The 21,138-nt window shown below is 46.1% G+C and overlaps 1 protein-coding gene across 2 annotated transcripts in view; it reads right to left on the reverse strand.

Moving 5' to 3' along the window:
- Nucleotides 1-11,639, reverse strand: part of LAMP3 (lysosomal associated membrane protein 3) — a 46,958-nt gene extending 35,319 nt beyond the window's left edge. The window contains exons 1-2 of one of the 2 annotated variants that reach the window (XM_029055805.2): nucleotides 11,563-11,638; nucleotides 8,916-9,139 (exon numbers count right to left, since the gene is read on the reverse strand). In XM_029055805.2, coding sequence (XP_028911638.1) covers nucleotides 8,916-8,964 — 49 coding nt within the window. In that variant the 5' untranslated portion in view covers nucleotides 8,965-9,139; nucleotides 11,563-11,638. Of the gene's footprint in view, nucleotides 1-8,915; nucleotides 9,140-11,562 lie in introns of both variants that reach the window. The other variant, XM_029055719.2, reaches the window with a different exon arrangement.
- Nucleotides 11,640-21,138: the final 9,499 nt, after the last annotated feature.

The following is a 21,138-nucleotide window of genomic DNA, read 5'->3' on the forward strand; positions in this document are numbered from 1 at the left end:
AAATGGGGATTAAGACTGTGAGCCCCACGTGGGACAACCTGATTCCCCTATGTCTACCCCAGCGCTTAGAACAGTGCTCGGCACATAGTAAGCGCTTAACAAATACCAACATTATTATTATTATTATTATTACTCTGCACATAGTAAGCGCTCAATAAATACTATTGAAGGAATAGTACGGTGCCTTGCACACAGCAAGCGCTCAATAAATACGATTGAATGAATGAACATCTCAAGATTTCTCTGGCAAGACAGGGCTCTCTATGGGGGGCAGAATCTGCTGCTCCAGGAGATACCAGATGGGGGTGGGGGACGGGGGAAATTCAATTCAATAGTATTTACTGAGCGCTTACTATGTGCAGAGCACTGTACTAAGTGCTTGGAATGTACAGTTCGGCAACAGATAGAGACAATCCCTGCCCAGTGATGGGCTCACAGTCTGATCGGGGGAGACGGACAACAAAACAAAAACAAGGCCACATTATCACGATAAATAGAATCAAGGGGATATACATCTCATTGACAGAATAAATAGGGTAATAAATAATATATACAAACGAGGACAGTGCTGAGGGGAGGGGAAAGGGGAGGGGGAGGAGCAGAGGGTGGGATGGGGAGGAGAGGGGAAGGGGGGGAGCTCAGTCTGGGAAGGCCTCTTGGAGGAGGTGAGCTTTCAGTAGGGCTTTGAAGAGGGGAAGAGAGTTAGTTTGGCAGATGTGAGGAGGGGGGGCGTTCCCGGACAGCGGGAGGACGTGGGCCGGGGGTCGGCTGGCGTGAACAGTGGGTGGTTGAGTGGCAGAGTGGAGTGTACGGGGTGGGCTGTAGAAAGAGAGAAGGGAGGGGAGGTAGGAGGGGGCAAAGTGATGGGGAACTTGGCTGTGGAGCAAAGGGGCAGGGGGAGGTGTTGGCCAGACAGACTCAGCTGCTAGGAGATCCCTGACCAATCACCCATTTCCAGGTCCCTGAAGCACACCAGGTCAACCCACTGCCCAGCAAAGCGCTGGAACAGGAAGCGTACCCAGCCAGGGGAGAGGCCAGTGGGACCTGCCCACTTTCCTCCTCCTTACCCCTTTCCCCTTTACCCCCCAAACTGTTTCAGAGTTGGGTGCTATCTTTCAGCCCCGAAAGAATGTTCCTTTCCACCGCAGCACCCAGCTGGGCGTGACTCAGCCGAGGCCCAGAATCCTTGCCCAGGCAGGTGGCCGGTTGGCATCGGAAGCGCTGGGGGGAGATCCAGGGTCATCAGGTTGCCCCACGTGAGGCTCCTAGTCTTCATCCCCGTTTTAAGAATAATAATAATGTTGGTATTTGTTAAGCGCTCACTATATGCAGAGCACTGTTCTAAGCGCTGGGGTGGATCAGGTTGTCCCATGTGAGGCTCCCAGTTAATCCTCATTTTACAGATGAGGTAACTGAGGCCCAGAGAAGTGATTTGCCCACGGTCACACCACTGACAAGTAGCAGGGCCGGCCATGACCTCTGACTCCCAAGCCCGGGCCGGTGAAGCAGCGTGGCTTAGTGGCAAGAGCCCAGGCTTGGGATCGGAGGTTGTGGGTTCTAATCCCGGCTCCGCCGCCCGTCGGCTCCGTGACCGTGGGAGAGTCCCTTCACTTCTCCGTGCCTCAGTGACCTAATCTGTAAAATGGGGATTAAGATTATGAGCCCACCTGGAACAACCTGATCACCTTAAATCATTCTCATAAAAGCTGACACACTGTGTTCATTAAATTAAGCTCAAAATCAATGTTCTGACCAAAGGAAGAGTCTTATCCAAATTTGCCACTAAAATTCGAGTAGGGAAAATTGAATTTTGAACATTACTTCACCCTCTCTTTCTCTGAAAAGATTTCCTTTAATTAAAGGTTAAGCTTGGAGTAGGGGAACTGGTAGATTAGTAATCTCGGCAAGAATGGATTGATGGATAATATAGTTCCTCAGGGGACTGTGAAATCCACCGATCAGTGGTATCTATTGAGCACTTACTGTGTGCAGAGCACTGTAGTAAGCACTTAGGAGAGTACAATGCAGCAGACTGGGTAGATGTGTTTCCTCCCTAAGGTGAGTTTTGTTTTGTCTCATGCCGTCGAGTCATCTCCGACCCATAGCGACGCCATGTACACATCTCTCCCAAAACACCCCATCTCCATCTGCAATCATTCTGGTCGCATATCCATAGACTTTTCTTGGTAAAAATACAGAAGTGGTTAACAGTCGCCTCCTTCTGTGCAGAAACCTTGAGTTTCCACTCTCAACTCTCTCCCACGCTGCTGCTGCCTAGAACAGGTGAGTTTACAGACTAGATGATTTGAGAATTTCCCTAGTTCCCTCATCTGTAAAATGGGAATTAAGACTGCGAGCATCATGTGAAGCACAGACTGTTTCCAAACTGATTATCTTGTATCTACCCAGTACAGTGCCTAGCACAAAGTAAGATTTACCATTAAAAACAAACAAAAAAAACTTCCGACGCTCTGAATTTACCTTTTCTTGTTCCAGTTCTGCCCTGTTTTCAGTAAAGCAATGCTCCTATTCTCCCCTCATCAACTCCCTTGCTCAGATTTGCCTCCTCTTACTTCACGTCTCTGACTCCTACAACTTCCCAATATCTCTAACCAAAAAGAAAGAGGCAATTAGATATAAGCACTTCCAAATCCTTCTCTTCCAAAAATCTCTTTGTTTTCAGATATTTTCCAGGAGATTCCTAACCCTTGAATGTTTACCCCTCTCTTCGTACTTTTGACTCTACTTTCATGACCATCTTAAAAATCCTTCAGTACTATCACTGGTGGCCATAGAAAAAATATGTCTGAAGGGCCTATCTGCTTCATAGAACACTATCCCTGTTGCTTGGTAATGTACAACTGAAGTAAAACAGTGTGGCTCAGTGGAAAGGGCCCGGGCTTGGGAGTCAGAGGTCATGGGTTTGAATTCTGGCTCTGCCACTTCTCAGCTGTGTGACCCTGGGCAAGTCACTTAACTTCTCTGGGCCTCAGTTACCTCATCTGTAAAATGGGGATTAACTGTGAGCCTCACGTGGGGCAACCCGATTACCCGGTATTTACCCCAGCGCTTAGAACAGTGCTCTGCACATAGTAAGCGCTTAACAAATACCGACATTGTTATTATTATTAAAAGACCCAAGTTCCTGCCCTCAAGGAGCTTACAGTTTCAAGAAGAGAGGCAGCATAGACTAGTGAAAGAGCCTGGGCATCAGAGGACCTGGGTTCTAATCGCAGCTCTGCCAATTGCTTGCCGTGTGACCTTGGGTGAGTCACTTAACTTCTCCGTGCCTCAGTTTCCTCAACTGTAAAATGATAATGAAATACCTGTTCTCCCTCCTACTTAGACTATGAACCCCATGTGGGACAGGGACTGTGTCTGACCTAATTAACTTGTACTGCCTCAGTTACCTCATCTGTAAAATGGGATTAAGACTGTGAGCCTCATATGGGACAGGGATTGGGTCCAATCGGATCATCTTGTATCTATCGCAGCACTGAGAACCACTGTTAACACATTTAACACGTGTTACTTTACACATAATAAGCGCCTAACAAATGCCATCATTACCGCCATCATCAATGTCTGTGATGTGCCCTACCCAAGGCCTGATCTTGCTCTCCACTTCTCTCACTCTTGCCCCTCTTTATTTTTTTTCAGATTAAATATATCCTCTGCCTCCACTTCCTCTCCTGCCAGATCACAGCTTGACCCTTTATTATCTGAATTTTACCTGCTTTATTGAACCTAATAGGAACAGTTTCCAGTGATCTCTTCTGGTGAATTCTAACAATTTCTTCTCTATTCTCATCCTCCTTTGGATGCTTTCTATATAAATCTCCATTCTGTCCTAGAAATTCTTTCCAGTCCTGTTTTCAGAATCAGTACTGTCTGGATTTTCTTCCCATCTCTGCCTGCTCTTTCTCAGTTTCCTTTACTAGTTTCTCTTCCTCATCCAACCTTTTAGCTAAGGGTGTCCCTTAGGATTCAGTTTGGTCTTCTTCTGACTGCCATGCCCACTGTCCCCGCCAGTTGTTCAAGATGTTTGAATCCCTCCTCAATGCTCCTGTCCTCCCACCTCCCCCATTTCTTGCTCCTAATAACCTGGCCACCTATTGAGAAAATAGGAACTATCAGGCACACCTCCCCTTCCCAGGCTCTCCCTCCTCCTCCCCCTTATTCAACTCTTCCATCTTTCCCAGCAGTATCTCAAGAGGAGCTCTCCTGCCTTCTCTCAAAATCCACCCTCTCTCCCTGCAAATGCAATCCTTTCCCTTCTTTCCTCCCTAACCGCCATCTTCAACTATTCACTCTCCATTGGCTTTTTCCCCACTGCTTTCAAACATGCTCCCGTCTTCCCTATCCTAAAAAAAAAACCCTTCCTTGACCCCACGACTCCCTCCAGTTATTGCCCCATCTCCCTCTTATCATTCCTCTCTACACACCTTGAGCCTGTTGTCTAAACCTGCTGTTTCAAGTTCCTCTCCTCCGATTCTCTCCTCAACCCCAACCAATCCTGGCTGACTTGAAGTGATCTTCACTCCACAGGAACCACTCTCTCAAAGGCCACCAATGATCACCTTGCCAAATACAAAGACCTCGACTCCATCTAAATTCTCCTTGACCGCTCAGCTGCCTTCGACACTGTTGACCACCCCCTTCTCCTGGAAAAGTCCAACTTCGGCTTCACTGACACTGTCCTTTCCTGGTTTTCCTATCTCTCAGGCCTCTCATTCTCAGTCTTTCGCGGGCTCCTCCTCTGCCTCCCACCCCCTAACTCTGGGTGTCCCTCAAGGTTCAGTTCTGGGTCCCCTTCTAAACACCCACTCCCTTGGAGACCTCATTCGCTCCCATGGCTTCAACTATCACTTCTATGTGGAGATATGCTTTCAATAAGGTTTTGAAGGAGCGGAGAGTCGGCTATGAAGAGCGAGGAGCTGCAGGCCAGAAGCAGGTCGTGAACGAGAGTTCCGTGGTAAGATAGATGAGATCGACTTAGAGTGGGTAGGTTAGCATTAGAGGAGCAAAGAGTGCAGGTTGGGTTAGAGTAGGAGGGCAATGAAGTGAGGTAGGAGGGGACAAGATGATTGAGTGCTTTAAAGCCATTTCTGTTTGATGTGGAGGTGGATGGGCAATCACTGGAGGTTTGTGAGGATTGGGGAAACATGGACTAAAGGTTTTTGTAGAAAAATGATCCAGGCAGCAGCTGATACAGTAATCAAGGTGGGATAGAATAAGTACTTGGATTAAAGTAGTGGCAGTTTGGATAGAGAGGAAAGGGTGAATTTTAGCAATGTTGTGAAGGTTGAACCGACTGGATTTAATGATAGATGATGACGATGATGGTATCTGTTAGGCACTTACTATGTATCAAGTACTGTTCTAAGCACTGGAGTAGATACAAGGTAAACAGGTTGTCCCACGCGGGGCTCACAGTCTTAATCCCCATTTTACAGATGAGGTAACTGAGGCACAGAGAAGTTAAGTGACTTGCCCAAAGTCACAGAGCTGAGAAGTGGTGGAGCTGGAATTAGAACCCACAACCTCTGACTCCCAAGCCCGTGCTCTTTCCACTAAGCCACACTGCTTCTCAATGGCATAAAATCAAAGTTCCACATTGTTGATTCCAAGATTGTACAATAGTTTCCTTTTTCTCCCACTCCATGGCACTCTCTCCCTCATTTTCTTCTCCCAAAACACCCCAACCCCGCTCCCACCTCTGTCCACTGAATCCACGTCCAATGGTCATGAGAAGCAGCACGGCGTAGCGGATAGAGCATGGGCCCGGAAGTCAGGTCATGGGTTCTAATCCCCTCTCCACCACAAGTCTGCTGTGTGACCTTGGGCAAGTCACTTCACTTCTCTGTGACTCAGGTCCCTCATTTGTAAAATGGGGATTGAGACTGTTAGCCCCACATGGGACAGGGACTGTGTCCAACAGGATTTGCTTGTATCCACCCCAGTGCTTAGTACATGCCTAGCACATAGTAAGCACTTGACAAATGCCATTATTAATATAATTACTATTATTATGTCATTTCCCTCACTGAGGATGACCTCTTCCTTCGGCTTTACCAACCTCCAATCCTCCCCTTCTCCACATCTCTTCTAAAACACCTTCCCTGATTAATCCTCCCACTATCCCAGTCATGCCAGCCTCTCAGGACTCATGTATTCCCTTGAGTTTATTAACCAATTGGTGCTTGTTATTTTCATCACATCTCTAGTTCTTTCCATTCCTGGATGTTTGTACCCTATGTGTACTTATCTTCTCTATTAGACTGTAAACCCCCGAGAGCTGGAATCAAGATTTTAACTCTTCTGCATATTCCCTGAAATTCTAGTACAATGTTTTGCATGTGGTAAGCTCAATGAGCACTGGCTTTAACGTACTGCACTCCTGGTAAACAGTAGAAATCATATGCATACAAGTTGGTACTTGCAAATGCACTCACTTGATGTAAAGTCTCAGGGGCCAATTTTGGGAAAAGACTTGAGTTTTCAACCTGCAACTCTCTCACATTGGTAATCTTCCTCTAAAGAACACATGTGTTCCTTGGTTGGAGAAAGATTTGCTTAGCTACTCTCGGTGTGGGCTGGAACTAGAACAGAAAGAGGAAACCCAGCCATTTCTCTCATCTTACACTTTCGTTTGGGGAAGAATTGTAACGTTTCTTAAAACCAAGAGAAAAATATTCCTCCACAGCAGCATTATTTCAGCCCACTAGATAAACATTATGATTTGTTTTTAAATTGACCAAGGTTATTTATTGCATGCTTCCTTTGGAGAATAGTCAGTCAATTGTATTTATTGAGTGCTTACTGTGTGAAGAGCACTGTACTAAGCACTTGGGAGAGTACATTATTACAATATAACAGACACATTCAAAGCAATGATATGAAACAATAGAATTGGTAGTTAATCCTGGCCTTCAAGGAGTTTACAATATAGTTGAACATTTAAAGATTTTAAGACAAAGGATACCATGTGAATCCCTAAAAGGCCTCAAACTCACTTGAAACTTTATCCCTCCCCACCTCAGCCCCACAGCACTTATGCACATATCCTTAAGTTATTTATTTTTATTAATGTCTGTCTCCCCCTCTAGACTGCAAGCATGTTGAGGACAGGGGATGTCTCTACCAACTCCGTTATATCGTACTCTTCCAAGCATTTGTTAACGTGCTCCACACACAGCAAGCGCTCAATAAATATGATTGATTGATTGATGGTAGTAGCCACTCACGCACATTCCTCTACTATATCAAATTTGGTATTTGAACCTCCATTTTACATTTAATGAGGTCCAGAGACTTGGCCAAAGATGTGTTAAAAATGATTCTGCATACAGGTTTCTTAGCCTCATGTCTCACCGGATTGAATCTCCAACTTAACATTTCAATTATAAGAGGATACTGAGCTTTTTGGAATAAAGGGAGAAATCTAAGGCCCTGCGTTTATCTTTATGGGGAAGCAACATGACTTAGTAGAAGGAGCACGGGCTTGGGAGTCAGAGGTCATGGGCTCTAATTCCAGCTCCACCACTTGTCAGTTGTGTGACTTTGGGCAAGTCACTTAACTTCTCTATGCCTCAGTTACCTCATCTATAAAAGGGGGATTAAGACTGTGAGCCCCATGTGGGACAACCTGATTACCTTATATCTATCTAAGCGCTTAGAACAGTGCTTGGCCCATAGTAAGTGCTTAACAAATACCATTATTATATAAGCTTAAAGTAATTTTCATCTTTGTTTCCATGGATTCAGCTCTTATTCCCTTGTATTATTCCATTAGGTAGTAGGCTTTATAATACAGATTCTTAATCAACATATTATTCACTCCATTCATTCATTCAGTTGTACTTACTGAGCACTTACTGGGTGCAGAGCACTGTACTAAGTGCTTGGAAAGTACAATTCGGCAACAGATAGTGACAATCCCTATCCAACAGCAAGCTCACAGTCAGAGAAGCAGCGTGGCTCAGTGGAAAGAGCACGGGCTTTGGAGTCAGAGGTCATGGGTTCGAATCCCGGCTCGGCCACTTGTCAGCGTGTGACTTTGGGCAAGTCACTTAACTTCTCTGTGCCTCAGTTACCTCATCTGTAAAATGGGGATTAAGACTGTGAGCCCCACGTGGGACAACCTGATTCCCGTGTCTACCCCAGCGCTTAGAACAGTGCTCGGCACAAAGTAAGCGCTTAACAAATACCAACATTATTATTATTATTATTATTAGAATAGGGAGAACACTGAGCAAAGAAAGGGACAAGGTGGTTTGCTCAAGGTTTTCTGACTCTCACAACCTGACTCCAATCCCAGCTCATTTATTTCACATAAACTACCCCGACTTTTCTAGTGAGTCAGTATTAATGAGAGGCTTAGGTTAAGGGGAAACTATGGGAAGCAACATGGCCTAGTGGAAAGAACGCAGGCCTGAGAGTCAGAAGAACATGGGTTCTAATTCCAGTTCCGCGACCTTGAGGCATAGAGAAGTTAAGTGGCTTGCCCAGTTACCTCATCTGTAAAATGGGGAATAAGATAGTCCCAGGTGGGACATGGACTGTGTTCAACTTGATTAGCTTATATCTACCCCAGAGCTTTAGTTCAGTGCCTGGCATATAGTAAGCACTTAACAAACACCATTAAAAAAACCCTCCCAGAATGTGGGAGGAATTGGCCAAACCCTGAAATCCCAGAGGAAACAGCTTTTAGATTTCCCCCTTTCCCCATCCCTGTGAAGAAGCAACCTGAAAATTTCAGATCATCCTGAGCATCTGTCCACAGACCCATCATCCCTGCTTCAAACTTTGGAGAGGCATAAGACTAAGCTTGAATCTAGAAAGCAAGATGCCAGCAGACGGGCCAGGGGAGCTTCGACCACAGCGCGTGTTAAATGCTCATAAGTGAAACTCACCCACAAAGATCACGGAGAGCAGGATCGCTGCTGAAACCTGTTGCTTCATGACTGCAGGTGATTCCTCTGCCTCAGGTGAGCTTAACTGCTGGGATGGCTATTCCTCTGTGAGGTGCTGGGTGGAAGGAATCGATCTGCACCCCCCTGGTTACAACTTCTGAACTGCCTCCATCTGGCCCCCAGGCAGTCACATGAACAGAGGAAGGAAGAGGCAGCTCTTTACACTGTTGAGGAGTGAGAGGGAAACTCTAAGTCACTTGCTGATGAGAAACAGCTGGGGAAAGTGAAAAAGACCCACGGACCTTCTTTCTAGGTGTGTTGATGACCTCTTAAGGGAGGAACTCTTTTAGAGTGGCTGCGTGAAGGGAATCAGAGAACAACGAGTGACCCTTGAGGGAAGAAACCACTTTACTTTGTGGCTTTAGTGTTTGTGAGAGGTGCCAAGCCCATCTCTCCCAAAGCTGGAGAAACTGTGAAAACCACTGGGAAGAGAGAGCCAGACCGTGGCTGTGCCTGGTAGCTTATGCTTCTACACCTGAGGAGATTTTTCTAGTTGGGTGGAATCTTTATCGAGAAGCTATCGAGAAACAGTGTGGCCTAGTGGAAAGCACAGAGGCCTGGGAGACAGGCAATCTGAGTTCTAATCCCAACACCAGCATTTACCTGCTGGGGGTCCTGAGGCAAGTCACTTAACTTTTCTGGGCCTTACTTTCTAGATCAGAAAAACAGGCGTAAAATACCTGTTCACCTTAGACTCTGAATCCCGTACGGAAGAGGGACTGTGTCTGATCTGAGAAGAGTGTGTCTGAGAAGGACCATAGCTAAGTGTAAAGAATTCGGGCCTGGGAGTCAGAAGGACTTGGGTTGTAATCCCGGCTCCCAGCGTGACATTGGGCATGTCACTTCACTCCTCTGTGCCTCAGTTACCTCATCTGTAAAATGGAGATTAAGACTGTGAGCTCTTGGTGGGACCAGGACTGTGTCCAACTCGGTTATCTCATGTCTACTCCAGTGCTTGGCACATAGAAAGTGCTTAAAAATACCAGTTATTGTTATCTGATCATCTTGTATCTACCCCAGTGCTTGGCAGAGAGTAAGTGCTTAACACATACCCTTATGACCATTGTTGTTGCTGATTCAGTCAGGGAAGCATAACTTAAGGAATTTGCCTGTATGAAGCAAGCATGTTTTGATGAAATAAAAGTTTTTTGGGGGAATATAATTCTGGGCAAGGCTAACACTAAGGACTAGCTGAAAACCATCCAACCATGCACAGTACACAACACAAGCATTAGGAACTTCGATGCCAACCAACTGCTTGGGCGACACAGAACACTGAAGTTTTTCCATCTCACAACCCCGGCCCCTCCCTCCCTCATCCATTCACTCAGTGGCGTTCGTTGAACCCCTACTATGTCCAAAGCACTGTACTAAGCACTGGGACAAGTACTAGGAAGCTAATTCAAACTTGTTCTCTGGATGTCAGGGGGCTCTCAGGACAAAGGGGAAGGAAGGGCTGGTGACGGACCCATAAAGAAAGAAATAAAATGGTAAAAACAGCTGCTCCACAAAGGGAAATGAGAAGAGCTAAACAGTTGCAGGTACTTTACCACACCAGCTAACTGGTCTTTTTCTTTTTGTGAGTGGTATTTTTTGAGCTCTATGTTTCAAATACAGTACTAAGCAGTGGGGTAGATACAACATAATCAGGTTGGACACATTTAATGTCCTACTTGGGGCTCACGGTTTTATCCCCATTTTACAGATGAGGTAACTGAGGCCCAGAGAAGTTCAGTGACTCGACCAAGGTCACACAGCAGACAAGTGGTGGAGCTGGGATTAGAACCCAGCTCCTCTGAGTCCCATGCCTGTGTTCTTTCTCCTAGGCCACACTCTCCAGATCCCAAGAGACACAACAGTCACAACAATGTTCTCAAAGTTTGATGGGTTTGGCAGGTGTGGATGCTACTTCTCTTGCTTTATGGGCCTCAAAGCAACAGGGTCTGTGAAAAGAGGTCGGGCCTTGACCTCTCATCATCGTCATCATCATCAGTGGTATTTATTGAGCACTTACTATGTGCAGACTACTGTACTAAGCACTTGGGAGAGTACAGTACAACAGAGTTAGCAGATAATATTCCTTGCCCACAGTGATTTTACAGTCTAGTGGCATGATCTGGATTCTAATCCCACCTTGGGCACTTTCCTGCTGTGTGATTTTAGGCAAGTCATTTAGTTTCCCTTGCCTCATTTTCCTTATCTGCAAAATGGGAAATAAATACCTGTTGTACCACCACTTTAATCCAAGTACTTATCCTATCGTGCCTTGATTACTGTATCTGCCTCTTTGCTGGTCACCCTCTCACCTGTCTCTCCCGATTCCAGTCCATACTTCAATCAGCAGCCCAGGTCGTATTTCTACAAAAATGTTCGGTCCGTGTTTCTCCACTCCTCAAGAACCTCTGGTGGTTTCCCATCCACCTCCGCATCAAACAGAAACTCCTTACCATGGGCTTTAAAGCTTAGTACAGTGCTCTGCACACAGTAAGCTCTGAAGAGATATTATTGACTGACTGACAGTAGGCACTCAATAAATGCCAACGATTGATTAATTGAGTGTTATGAGACCGATGGGTCCAGCACTTACCTCCTTGGTGCAGCACACTCTCCTCATCTACGAAGAAGAGTCAAGGCCCTGGGAGGGGGGCTGAGAGCGACCACCCCCTGAGGGAGAGCTGCTGAACTCTGACCACCCAGGCCACTGGAAGCAAAGTGGGGAAGGATATGGGGGCTTGTCTCTAAAATTTAAAGTAAATTCTCTGGGATTTACCCAGGGGCCAGTTCCTTCTGGGGAACTTTCCTCTCAGAGGCAGATTTCGACCAGGAAAATCCTAGAAACAATCCACAGAACATGTGGCCACCCATCGGATTCCCAGCCTCCGTGGCTGAGGAGGTGTAGGTCGGGGCTTCCGGCCCATACCTTGTCTGGGATTCATCCACTTAGTACAGTGCCCGGCACATAATAAACACTTAACGGATACCATCATTATTACTCCACAGGCTTAGCGAAAGGTAGTGCCAGTGTGGATGGAGCTGCCAGGTTTTGGGCTTTTGCATTTTCCCCAGCCTTTTTCTGTCCCCGGATGCCTTCATGGTGCCCTAACCCAGTGTCAGTCTGTACCATTCAGTTCACTTCCTGGAGCAGGTTGGCTTCGGCCTCGCTTATTGGGAGAAACAATGCACAGCTGGGGCCAAAAACGAGGTTTTCCCTCCTCTGGCTTTATCTTTCCTACTGATTCCTTGCTCTGGAATAAAGAGAATCCCCAAAAGAGCCAGGGGCCCAGATGATCAGAGAATTTGATTTTTGGATGGACATCTTCAGGATCTTATGAAAGGGTTAGTTCAGGCTTCAATAATGGGTTCTAACTTTTTAAATATTTACTACATATGCTATAATACTCTTTTATAATAACTCAGTTGCATTGTACTCTCCCAAGTCCTTAGTACAGTACTCTGCAGACAGTAAGTGTTCAATCAATCAGTCATATTTATTGAGAGCTTACTGTGTGTGGAGCACTGTACTAAATGCTTGGGAAAGTACAACAGAGTTGGTAGATGTACATCTACACGCAGATCTACATCTCCGCCCCTGTCCTCTCCCCCTCCCTTCAGGCTCGCATCTCCTCCCGCCTCCGGGACGTCTCCACCTGGATGTCGGCCCGCCACCTAAAACTCAACGTGAGCGAGACTGAGCTCCTCATCTTCCTTCCCAAACCCGATCCTCTCCCAGACTTCCCTAACACCGTGGATGGCACGACCATCCTTCCCGTCTCTCGGGCCCGCGATCTCGGTGTCGTCCTTGACTCGTCTCTCTCGTTCACCCCACGCATCCTATCCGTTACCGAGACCTGCCGGTTTCACCTTTACAATATCGCCAAGATCCGCCCTTTCCTCTCCACCCAAACGGCTACCTTACTGCTACGGGCTCTCGTCATATCCCGACTAGACTACCGTGTCAGCCTTCTCTCTGATCTCCCTTCCTCCTCTCTCGCCCCGCTCCGGTCTATTCTTCACTCCGCTGCCTGGCTCATCTTCCCGCAGAAACGATCTGGGCATGTCACTCCCCTTCTTAAACAACTCCAGTGGTTGCCTATCGACCTCGGCTCCAAACAAAAACTCCTCACTCTAGGCTTCAAGGCTGTCCATCACCTTGCCCCTTCCTACCTCTCCTCCCTTCTCTCTTTCTACCGCCCACCCCGCACGCTCCGCTCCTCCGCCGCCCTCCTCCTCACCGTCCCCCGGTCTCGCCCATCCCGCCGTCGACCCCGGGCCCCGTCCTCCCGCGGTCCCAGAACGCCCTCCCTCCTCACCTCCACCAAACTGATTCTCTTCCCCTCTTCAAAACCCTACTTAAAACTCACCTCCTCCAAGAGGCCTTCCCAGACTGAGCTCCTCTTCTCCCTCTACTCCCTCTGCCATCCCCCCTTTACCTCTCCGCAGCTAAAGCCTCATTTTCCCCTTTTCCCTCTGCTCCTCCACCTCTCCCTTCCCATCCCCACGGCACTGTACTCGTCCGCTCAACTGTATATATTTTCGTTACCCTATTTATTTTGTTAATGAATTGTACATCGCCTCGATTCTATTTAGTTGCCATCGGTTTTTACGAGATGTTCTTCCCCTTGACTCTGTTTATTGCCATTGTTCTCGTCTGTCCGTCTCCCCCGATTAGACCGTAAGCCCGTCAAACGGCAGGGACCGTCTCTATCTGTTGCCGACTTGTTCAATCCAAGCGCTTAGCACAGTGCTCTGCACATAGTAAGCGCTCAATAAATACTATTGAATGAATAAATAGATATGTTCCCTGCCCACAGTGAGCTTACAGTCTGCACTGTGACAAAGTGCAAAAAGTGCGGGCCTAGAAGTCAAAGGTCCTGGAAAGCACAGACTTAGAAGTCAAAGGTCCTGGGTTCTAATTCTAGTTCCACCACTTGTCTGCTGTGTGACCTTGGAGAAGTCACTTAACTTCTCTGTGCCTCAGTTTCCACATTTGTAAAAAGGGGGATTAAATCCTACACCCTCCTACCTAGAGTGTGAGCGCCATATGGGACAGGTACGGTGACCAAACTGATAACCTTATATCTACCCCAGTGCTTAGAACAGTGCTTAACAAATACCATAATTAATTATTAATTATTAGAGGGGGATACAGACATTAATATAAATATATAAATTATGGATAAGTACCTAAGCACTGTGGGGCTGAGGGAGGGGTGAATGTGAGGGGAGGGGAGTGGGAGAAGAGGAAATGAGGGCTTAGTCAAGGAAGGCCTCTTGGAGGAGCTTTGCCTTCAGTAAGGCTTTGAAGGGGGGAAAGGGAATTGTCTGTCTGAAATAAAGGGCGCTCCAGGCCATAGGCAGGATGTGGGTGAGAGGTCAGTGGCAAGTTAGAGGAAATCGAGGTATGGTGAGTAGATAATAATAGGTATTTAAAATGTACGGGCCACATTGTAATTGGGAGAGTACGTCTGTCCGAGTTAGTAGAGATGATCCGGGGCCTCAAGGAGCTTATAGTCTATTGCGGGGCACAGACACTAAAATAAATTACCAGTCCAGCAAAGTGGCGTAGTAAAAATATACAACATAAGTGCTGCAGGGCTACCATAGGACCTTTTCCTCCGAAAAGGGAAGTCCACAAGTGTTCGATAATGCAGAAGTGCTTAAGGGGCAGTAGGCGGTAAAATAACGATAATAATAATAATTATAATGTCGGTATTTGTTAAGCGCTTACTATGTGCAGAGCACTGTTCTAAGCGCTGGGGTAGATACAGGGTCATCAGGTTGTCCCACTTGAGGCTCACAGTTAATCCCCATTTTACAGATGAGGTAACTGAGGCACAGAGAAGTTGAGTGACTTGCCCACGGTCACACAGCTGACGAGTGGAAGAGCCGGGATTCGAACCCATGACCTCTGGCTCCAAAGCCCGGGCTCTTTCCACTGAACCACGCTGCTTCCCCAATAGGGAGAGGAGGTGAGAGACCGATCAGGAAAGGTTTGCCGGAGGGAATGTGATTTTAGAAGGACTTTAAGGATGGAGAGGGCATCGAGCAGCCAGAAGGGAAAGGGGAGGGAGTTCCGGGCAGAAAGGAGGGTGTGACCAAGGCGTTGACGGCCAGAGAGATGAGAATCAGGCGAAGCGAGTGGAGCAGAGTGTGGGACTTGGGTTGTAGTGGAAGAGGAGAGAGAATAAGTCTAGGGCAGAAAGCTGATGGAGTGACTCAGAGTTGGTGGTCGAAGTTCGGCTTGATCCTGAGTGAAATGGAAGGCCTCACCACCCCCCCGCCGGCCCCACAACCCATCCCTGGCCTGGTATTTATTGAGGGCTCGCTCTTGTACAAAACCCTGTATCAAGTGATTGGATGAGAACAACGAATAGAGCAGACACAATCCTGCCCTCTCGGAGTTCGCAGTCTTAGCCACGGCTGCAACCCCGGCAGCAGAAAAGAGGTGGAGCAGAGGGGAGAGGCTGGGTCCCATGGTAGCCCAGGGTCCACGCCCTGCCGCCTTCACCACATCCACTGAGGCTGGACTGACCCCTCCGAGGCAACGGTGAGGGTTTCTAGTGCAGACGGAAGCAGTGTGGCCTAGTGGAAAGAGTACAGGTTAGGGAGCCAGAGGACCTGGGTTTTCATTCCGGCTTTGCCACTTGCCTGCCATGTGACTTGGGCAAGTCGTTTCACTTCTCTGTGCCTCAGTTTTCTCATCTGTAAAATAGAGATTCAATACCTGTTCTCCCTCCTACTGTGAGCCCTATGTGGGGACTGACCTGATTACCATGTATCTAGCCAAGGCTTAGAAGCGTTCTTCACACACAATAAGCGCTTAACAAATACCATAAAAAAATATATATTTTTCATCTATGGCAGAACATCTCACCAAATCCCAGAAGGGTTTGCTCTCTTAACAATAATAATAATAATGATGATGATTCATTCATTCAATTGTATTTATTGAGAGCTTAGTGTGTGCGGAGCACTGTACTAAGCGCTTGGAAAGTACAATTCGGCAACAGATAGAGACAATCCCTAACCAACAATGGGCTCGCAGTATAAAAGGGGGAGACAGACAACAAAACAAGTAGACAGACATCACTACCATCAAAATAGATAAATAGAACCACAGATAAAAGCACATCATTAATAAAATAAACAGAGCAATAAATATGTACAAATATATACAAGTGCTGTCGGGAGGGGAAGGGGGTAGAGCAGAGGGAGGGAGTAGGGGCCATGGGGAGGGGAGGAGGAGCAGAGGGAAGGGGAAGACTCAGTCTGGGAAGGCCTCCTGGAGGAGGTGAGCTCTCAGTAAGGCTTTGAAGAGGGGAAGAGAGTTAGTTTGGCAGATGTGAGGAGGGAGGGCGTTCCAGGTCAGTGGTAGGACGTGGGCCGGGGGTCGACACAGGCGCGAAGGAGGCCCAGTGAGGAGGTGGGCGGCAGAGGAGCGGAGTGTACGGGGTGGGCTGTACAAGGAGAGAAAGGAGGTGAGGTAGGAGGGGGCGAGGGGATGGGAGAGCTTTGAAGCCAAAAGTGAGGAATTTTTGCTTCATGTGAAGGTTGATAGGCAACCACTGGAGATTTTTAATGATGATAATGACAGTATTTGTTAAGCACTTACCACATGCCAAGCACTGTTCCCAGCACTGGGGGAGATACAAGGAAATCAGGCTGACCCACGTGGGGCTCACGGTCTTAATCTCCACTGTACAGATGAGGTAACTAAGGCACAGAGAGGTTAAGTGACTTACCCAAAGTCACACAGAGTAGGGATTAGAACCCACGACATCCAATTCCCGGGCCCGTGCTCTTTCCATTAAGCCGCGCTGCTTCTACTTGGCTCCCAAGCCAGCAGAACTGCTGGGTCAGGCCAATAGCCAAAAGCAAGGAAGTAAAAGAGGACAGGGAGGTTAGCTTAGAACAGTGCTCTGCACAGCGTAGAAGCTGATCCTCTCAGTGGAAAGAGCCCGGGCTTGGGAGTCAGAGATCATGGGTTCGAATCCCAGCTCTGTCACTTGGCAGCTGTGTGCCCTTGGGCAAGTCACTTCACTGGGCCTCAGTTTCCTCATCTGGAAAATGGAGATTAAGACTGTGAGCCTCACGTGGGACCACCTGATGACCCTGTGTCTACCCCAGCGCTTAGAACAGTGCTCTGCACATAGTAAGCGCTTAACAAATACCAACATTATTATTATTGAGCGAACTTGCTCCGTTCTGCTATGCTCTATCTCCCCCTAGTGGACAGTGAGAAACGTTGCAAACCAGGTAACCCCAACTAAATTCAGAAATGTGTCTGAATTTCTGTGTTGGCTCTTCATTCATAATAATAATAATTGTGATATCCGTTAAGCGCTTACTATGTTAGAAGCACTGTGCTAACCCCCGGGCTACAAGATCAATCAATCAATCAATCATATTTACTGCGAGCTTACTGGGTACACGGCAGTCACGGTCCTTGTCCCGCGTGAGGTTCATGGTAAGTAGGCGAACTCCCCATTTTACAGTTGAAGAAACTGAGGCACAGAGAAGTCTTGTGACCTGCCCAAGGCCATGCATCAGGCAAATGTCTGAGGCGGGTTTAGAGCCAAGGTTCCTGTGTTATGTACCTAAGTACACTTAAGTACAAGTCTCTCCCTCTAGACTGTAAGCTCACTGTGGGCAGGGACTGTATTAACCAACTCTGTTGTACTGTACTCTCCCAAGCGCTGCACACAGTAAGTCCCCAATAAATGCCATGGATGATGATCCAGATCCCCAGGCCCATGCTCTTTCCACTACTCCATATTGCTTCCACACTTCTGTGGCAAACTAGGAAGTTTTTTTGCCTGTTTACTTGTTTTGATGTCTGTCTCCCCCCCTTCTAGACTGTGAGCCCACTGTGGGCAGGGATTGTCTCTCTTTGTTGCTGAATTGTATTTTCCAAGTGCTTAGTACGGTGCTGTGCACACAGTAAGCTCTCAATAAATACGATTGAATGAATGATTTGAATGAATTGTTTTGCTGAAAGAGTAAAAATCCTAAATTCCTTTTTTCCCGCCTCACAATCCATCCATTTACAGGCATTACATTATTTACATTTTCTCTTCAGGATGGTGTCTTCTTAAAAAACCGACAAGCCTCATCAGGTCCATTCAATCGATAGTATTTATTGACCACCTACTGTGTGAAGAACATTATAGATAAGGATTTTAGGCCCATGTTCCAGACTTTGGGACAACAGGTCTGGGAATCACAGCTGATGAAGTGGGATTTTGCCATCTCCTCCAGGCAATTGCCTCTACATAGGGTTCACTTACTTGTTCGGCAGGTTTAATTAGGTGAAAAAAATCACACGAGCTGTAGTATTTATAATTTTTATAAAGTTCAAACAAAGTGTGGTCTTACACATTTCATTATGGCATATTTACAGAAACTTCAGCTTCACACGTGTTTTTTTTTTTTTTGAAAATATAAATTCATACATTCAATCCTGACTGAAATAACCCACCCCGAAAAATCAGGCAACTTAGCAGAATTCTGTGAAATTTCTCCTTGTCTGATGATCTCTTACCAAGACAACATAGAAATTACTTCATCATTCAACATGGAGAATAGGTAAGAATTATAAACTGCCTCAAGTTTTATCTAGATCAAAAGAACCTTCAGAGCTATGAGGACTCTGGCTGCTGGCAGTAGGAAATACATCATTTGGCTGTTTTTAATACTTTGATTGATCAATTTCAAAACACACCCTAAAGCTTTCTTGATCCTTCTAATCTGCAACCCTGTTTCAAATCTTGGAGAATCTTAGAACAAAAGGTCAATGCTTGTTGGCTCTCCCTCCCAGGCAGGCGGAAAACAAAATGCTCGGCTCCCTTGGCTGCTTCAGGAATCTAGATGATATTCTGGGGGCAGGTGGGGTAACTGAGCTATTTACACTAGCATTTGTTGAGGCCAGCTTGCGGATAGTAATGCACAGTGTTCACAATTCCCTGTTTGCCAGAAGATTAACACCCTGAAAGATTGTCCTAGCAAATGCAAAAGTCAGGAGAGGCAGAAGAGGGAAACCTAGCAGTTTCTTCTTGCCTCTTCTCCTTGTTTGTTTTTTTCCAGCTCACAACTGAAAACTACCTCCATTTTTCCCCCAGGAAGTTCTTCGGGAGACCCAAGAAGTATTCATTATTTAAACTCATTCTCCTTTCCAGAATGAAAACAAACATCGCTAGGAAGATGAGGATAAGTGGCTGGTACGATATGAAGGGAAGGCCCAGTCTGGACCATAAGCTCCATATAGACAGAGATCGCGTCTTTCAAGTATACTGTAGTGTATTCAATAGTACTTATTGAGCGCTTACTATGTGCAGAGCACTGTACTAAGCGCTTGGAATGTACAAATCGGTAAGAGAGACAGTCCGTGCCCTTTGACGGGCTTACAGTCTAATCGTGTACTCTCCCAAGCACTTAGTGCAGTGTTCTGCACAAAGAAAGCACTCCATGAATATGATTGATGAATTGACTGATTGAATCTGGGTATCCAGTCTATTCCCTTTGCTCCCCAATTGATGCATCTGTGGAGAGTACTGAAAACAACAAGCTGGGCTGCAACAGGGAGAATCCTGGAATTTTTTTCTTTGAAAAAAATTACAATTCAGGGACTGCTTCATCTGGGCAATGGCGGCCGCGAAATTTAGATACATGTGGAAAGGAGAGACAAATTAAAAAAAAAGGCAAAGCCCTCCCCCCCCCCCCCCCCAACTCTGCTAAAAATAGAAGCATTTTGGTGAGAAAATGCTTTGGGCTTGCAGGATCAGTTTTAGGAAAGAAGAAAGTGCAAACCTCCTGCGGCTTGGAAATAATAGCTAAAGGCTCATTAGACCGCAATAGATCCATGCATTAGAAAAGGATAATAACCCATGGCTAATTACAATGGATATCCCATAGAATTACATAGGACGTTCATTGGATGCAGGAGGGTCGAGAGGAATACAATTGATTTTAAACATTTCTTTAAAGCTCCCATTTCTAATTAACTTGACTACTTCTTTATCCTTGGGAATTCAGGAGAAGTAGCGGTTGTAGACAAGAGACATTCAAGCCAGCTAAAAAGGTGCAGGGAAGGGGAAGAAGGATAACAAAGGAATAAAAGCATTCCGTGGTTGAAAGGATCCTAAAACAGTTAAAGTAGATCACTGCTCCACCGGGCAAGCAATGGTGTGTGGGGAAAAAAAAAAATGCAATCGTTTCTGGGAGTTAGATGATGGTTTCTAATCTAGAACATCACATCTTCTGGAGAACTTCAGAAGGGAGTCCTCATACAATTTTTGACCTTTACTTGAGACAAAACCCAAAATACATGTTCTTAGACTAGTGGTCCCACATTCCCAGAGAGAACTTGTTTTTGAACACAGATACGTAGGAATAACTCCCTGAATAGCAAAAGGGCTACATCACCGTGGCCTTATGCCCCTTGCCTGCTATGTGACTTCGAACAAGTCTCTGAATGTCTCTGGACCTCAGTTTCCTCATCTGTAAAATGGAGATTAAATGCTTGTTCTCCCTCCCTCTTAGTTTGTGAACGCCATGTGGGACAGGGATTGTTTATCTTGTATCTACCATAGTGCTTGGCAGGTAGTAGATAGTTAAGACTTAACAAATGCCATTATTATTTTTATTTTCATGCGAGTAGGATACCTGAAGAATATTAAACTCTGCGGATCTTATCCTTCCACTGGATAGATTCCCCCTACTATGAAATTCCTATGAAAATATCCATCCAACTTCTGATAATGAGAATCTGGCTTCAGGCTTAGAATTGAATTTGGGCTTTCAAATAAATTCCCATGAAATTCAGTTTCTCTATTACTGTGGATAATTTTGGAGGATAGAGGATGAAAACACCTCATTAAAATTCAAATGTTGGATTTGATTAAGAACTGGAATTTATGGAGGGGTTACAGCAGGATCATCTACCATGGGGTTTGAAGAAACACAATTCATATATCTAGTTTCCTTCTTAAAAAATGATGAAAACCCAATTATCGGGGATCGAGAAATAAAGTTTATAGCTAAAGGTGAATTAATATTCAGATCATTTGCCTTTGTTAATACGTGATGGTACCTATAAAAGAATTATCTGTCTTACTAGTGTTCATTACCTTTGGAACTGATGAGATTCATTTATTTCTTTTGAAAC

Source organism: Ornithorhynchus anatinus, chromosome 1, assembly GCF_004115215.2.
Source record: "Ornithorhynchus anatinus isolate Pmale09 chromosome 1, mOrnAna1.pri.v4, whole genome shotgun sequence".
Classification (NCBI taxonomy): Eukaryota; Metazoa; Chordata; class Mammalia; order Monotremata; family Ornithorhynchidae; genus Ornithorhynchus; species Ornithorhynchus anatinus.